Source organism: Sphaeroforma arctica (genome assembly GCF_001186125.1).
Source record: "Sphaeroforma arctica JP610 unplaced genomic scaffold supercont1.3372, whole genome shotgun sequence".
Taxonomy (NCBI): domain Eukaryota; class Ichthyosporea; order Ichthyophonida; genus Sphaeroforma; species Sphaeroforma arctica.
In genome coordinates this window covers 1-3,558 of record NW_014037186.1, presented here as the reverse complement: position 1 = coordinate 3,558, position 3,558 = coordinate 1, and the positions used below count along the sequence as shown (strand labels likewise).

At 40.7% G+C, this 3,558-nt stretch overlaps 1 protein-coding gene across 1 annotated transcript; it reads right to left on the bottom strand.

Annotated features, from left to right (window-relative positions):
- Positions 1-477: 477 nt before the first annotated feature.
- SARC_13508 (hypothetical protein) lies at positions 478-3,226 on the bottom strand. The gene is made up of 3 exons (XM_014292360.1): positions 3,085-3,226; positions 2,265-2,460; positions 478-1,210 (listed from the first exon to the last, which is right to left on the bottom strand). Exons 1-3 carry the CDS (start codon positions 3,216-3,218, stop codon positions 1,205-1,207), a joined length of 336 nt encoding a protein of 111 aa, XP_014147835.1. The 5' UTR covers positions 3,219-3,226; the 3' UTR covers positions 478-1,204.
- Between the last annotated feature and the right edge of the window lie 332 nt (positions 3,227-3,558).

The following is a 3,558-nucleotide window of genomic DNA, read 5'->3' as shown; positions in this document are numbered from 1 at the left end:
TATATATATATATATATATATACATATTTTATATATATATCGGATACATCCGAAGCCATGGCAACCGCTACTTCGCCTCATCTCAGTGCACTTGATCAAAGACTGAAGAGTACTATTAGAAAGTCATCGAGATTGAACCCTTTGCAGGTTCACGATGCAGTATACGCCATGGAGGCCACTACACCATACAGTGGTGAACAACTTAGTAAATTATCAAATATAAACGTTCAATTATCAAATATGAACGTTCATACCTACAGAAGGAATTAAAATACAGATAAACATGAACAAGACAAGGGACGGGCATATGTGCCCCATATTCACGGTCAACATAAATGAGTGAGCTTCGCGATCCAAGCAAATATGGTTAAAAAATTGGGGTTGTTGAATCTTGTGTTTGTTACTCGTCGACTTTAAACGTAATTGATAACACGAAATGGTGGATAAACGGCAACACACCGAGTCACCAAAGTTGGCCTGTAGCGTATGTTATGCGTATTGTTATTAAATGCAGTCCCAAAATTTATTCCCGTATATAAAATTCACCCCACTGTTAATATATATAGTTCCAAATTTTATATTTCCCGTTTACGAGATTTACCCCACCGTTATTATATATCGTTTCAATATTATATGTCCGGTTGCGTCCTGTTTGAAAATTGTTATTATACACAGTTCCAATATTTATGTCCGTTTATACGATGCAATACCCAAAACCCTTACAGATGCATGCCGAATAGGCTAAATACCATCACATCAGAGTGCCGGACACATGCACCACCGTAAACAGGCAGGCCTCAGTCGAGTCTAAAGTTAATTGTCGATTTAACGCGTACACCTCTCATACACACAGAGTACTGCCCAGGCAGAGCTGATCTTCATCGGGCCATAGCGACAGGGTACCGTTGGGGGCCCCGGTAGTACCGTGCGAGTACTCCCCATGGAGCGTACGGGCGAGATTTGCGATTCAGGATGCTAATAACGCAACACAGTCACTCGGTACGAAAGCCGGACAGATCACGATAAACTAATTTTATCTATCCGCCAATAGAAGAACCCTTGGTTGAAAAGGGTGGTGTGTAGCTGTCACGCTGCGGCTCCCATCCACCTCTCATACAGGAGATGCAATCTACCACGAGTCTCAAGCAAGTGGACCGGCAATCAAACTAAAAATACCAACTAAACGCACACGTCTATTCGGCTTTCAGTCCTGTTGAGGTACAAGGGAGGACGAGGGCGAATGTTCGCGAGTGTGCGTTAGTACGCGAGTGGATGTATCCCTGTTCACTCTGTACAGCAATACACATCAACCTATGTGTGGACTATGCGCACGTGTGTCAAAACGATGGGAGGTGCTGTGTGGACATGCAGGGGAGCATATGCATGGCCGAGATGAGACAGAAGTAATAGGCCCGTTACATACATACATACATACATACATAGCATACATACATACATGCATACATACATACATACATACATACATACATACATACCTGCATATATACATGCATACATACATACATGCATACATACATACATACATACATACCTGCATATATACATGCATACATACATACATGCATACACACATACATACGTCAGTGGGGCGTATTGTGTATTGTTCGTCAGACCGTGCGCAGACCACTAAGTCATGTACACGTTGCTGCTGCTGCATAGGACCTATTTTATCCTCAATACATAGGGACCGATCCGTCACAGAGTATCAGGATCTATACTCACACGCACAGACACAGACACAGACACAGAAAAAAACAGACACAGACACAGACACGCACACACGCACACGCACACACACACGCACACACACATATATATATACATAAATAGATAGATATATATATACATATCCATATACATATACACACACACGCACAGACACAGACACAGACACAGACATATATATATACATATCCATATACATATACACACACAAGCACACACACACACACACACACACAATATATATATATATATAATAATAATTACACAACACTACACACACATACATATACACATTTAGATATAGATATAGATATATACTTATGTATATGCAAAAATACTATATATATATCATCCCCATTCTCTATATCTACAATCACTCGTGAAGTTTAACGTTGCTCAGTTATTCGTGGCCGTTCAAATGCACCTATCCGAGTTCTCATAGTTCAATAGGATCACTCGACTCCAAACATTCCATACTCCTTTATTGGAGATCGACAGACACTCCATAGAAAACATACCGCGTAAAAGTCCTCCAGCTCATCCTCTCCACCAATCAGATCATCGATAAAAACGTCCCTCAGATCTTCGGTGGGCTTTGCATGCCTGCGAGTGTTCGCATCGTCCAATGAGATCGCTCGGTCATTCGTGGGTGTGAGTGAAGTGGCTTGATGCCTCGGGTCACTGTGCTCTGTGCTATTTATAGCCTGCGGTTGGCTGTTAACGGATACCATTTTATATTTGTTATTAATCCACAACTTGGGATGCTTCAGAAAACCTTAAACGCATGTAAGTTTTTTCAAACTCGGATCTCAATGCACGGTTCTATGTTCAGCCTGTGCTTGACTGCTAGCGGACATGGTATTGAATTCGGTATTAGGCCACAAAACAAAGATGCATGCGAAGACTTTAAACGCATATGCACTGGTTGAACATCGGTTCACTATGCTCTGCGCTATGCTGAGCCTATGCTCGACTACCACGTATCCAATAGTTTATTTGTTATTAGTCTACCAAATGGGATTAAATAGTAGATTGGTTATTAGTCCACATCCTTTTAGGACAGTGCATTGTAGTATGCACCGCTGGTCAATGGTGTGTGCTGTGGGGCATTGTTAGCTAGTACAGACACATGTATACATATATATGTGTATACGACTAGATGTGTATGCTATTATACAGACACATGTAACAGTACAGACACATGCAATAATACAGACACATGTAATAGTACAGACATAAATATATATATATATATATATATATATATATACGTGCGGGCGGGTAAGAGTTGTATCTCTGCCTGTGCATGTTCTTAATAACAAGCACACACACCCCTACCTGTTTGGTGGACTGGTGACGGGCCGTATTTGGTTGGCTGATTCTATTTTTGTCCGTCGTTCTGATTGGTAGAGCTCCAAATCGTGGTGGTACTGTTGCTCATACACCAATCGCCGTTCCGCTAACTGCGCCATCTCTCGCTATTAAATCATCGAATCAAAGTATATGCATACACATGAGATACGAGCCTATAAATGCAATGACCATAGAAGCGCATGCGTACGTCTATAGTGTGTATTTTGGTTCCTCATATTTATATATAAAAATAGATATAGATATAGATATAGATATATATATATATAAACAAACAGACACAGACACAGGTACAGACACAGACACAGACACAGACACAGACACAGCACAGACATGCATATATATAGTAGATTTAGATATATATACATACCCAGTTACATACACATACACAGACACAAACATAGATACAGACACAGGCACAGACATACACACACACACACA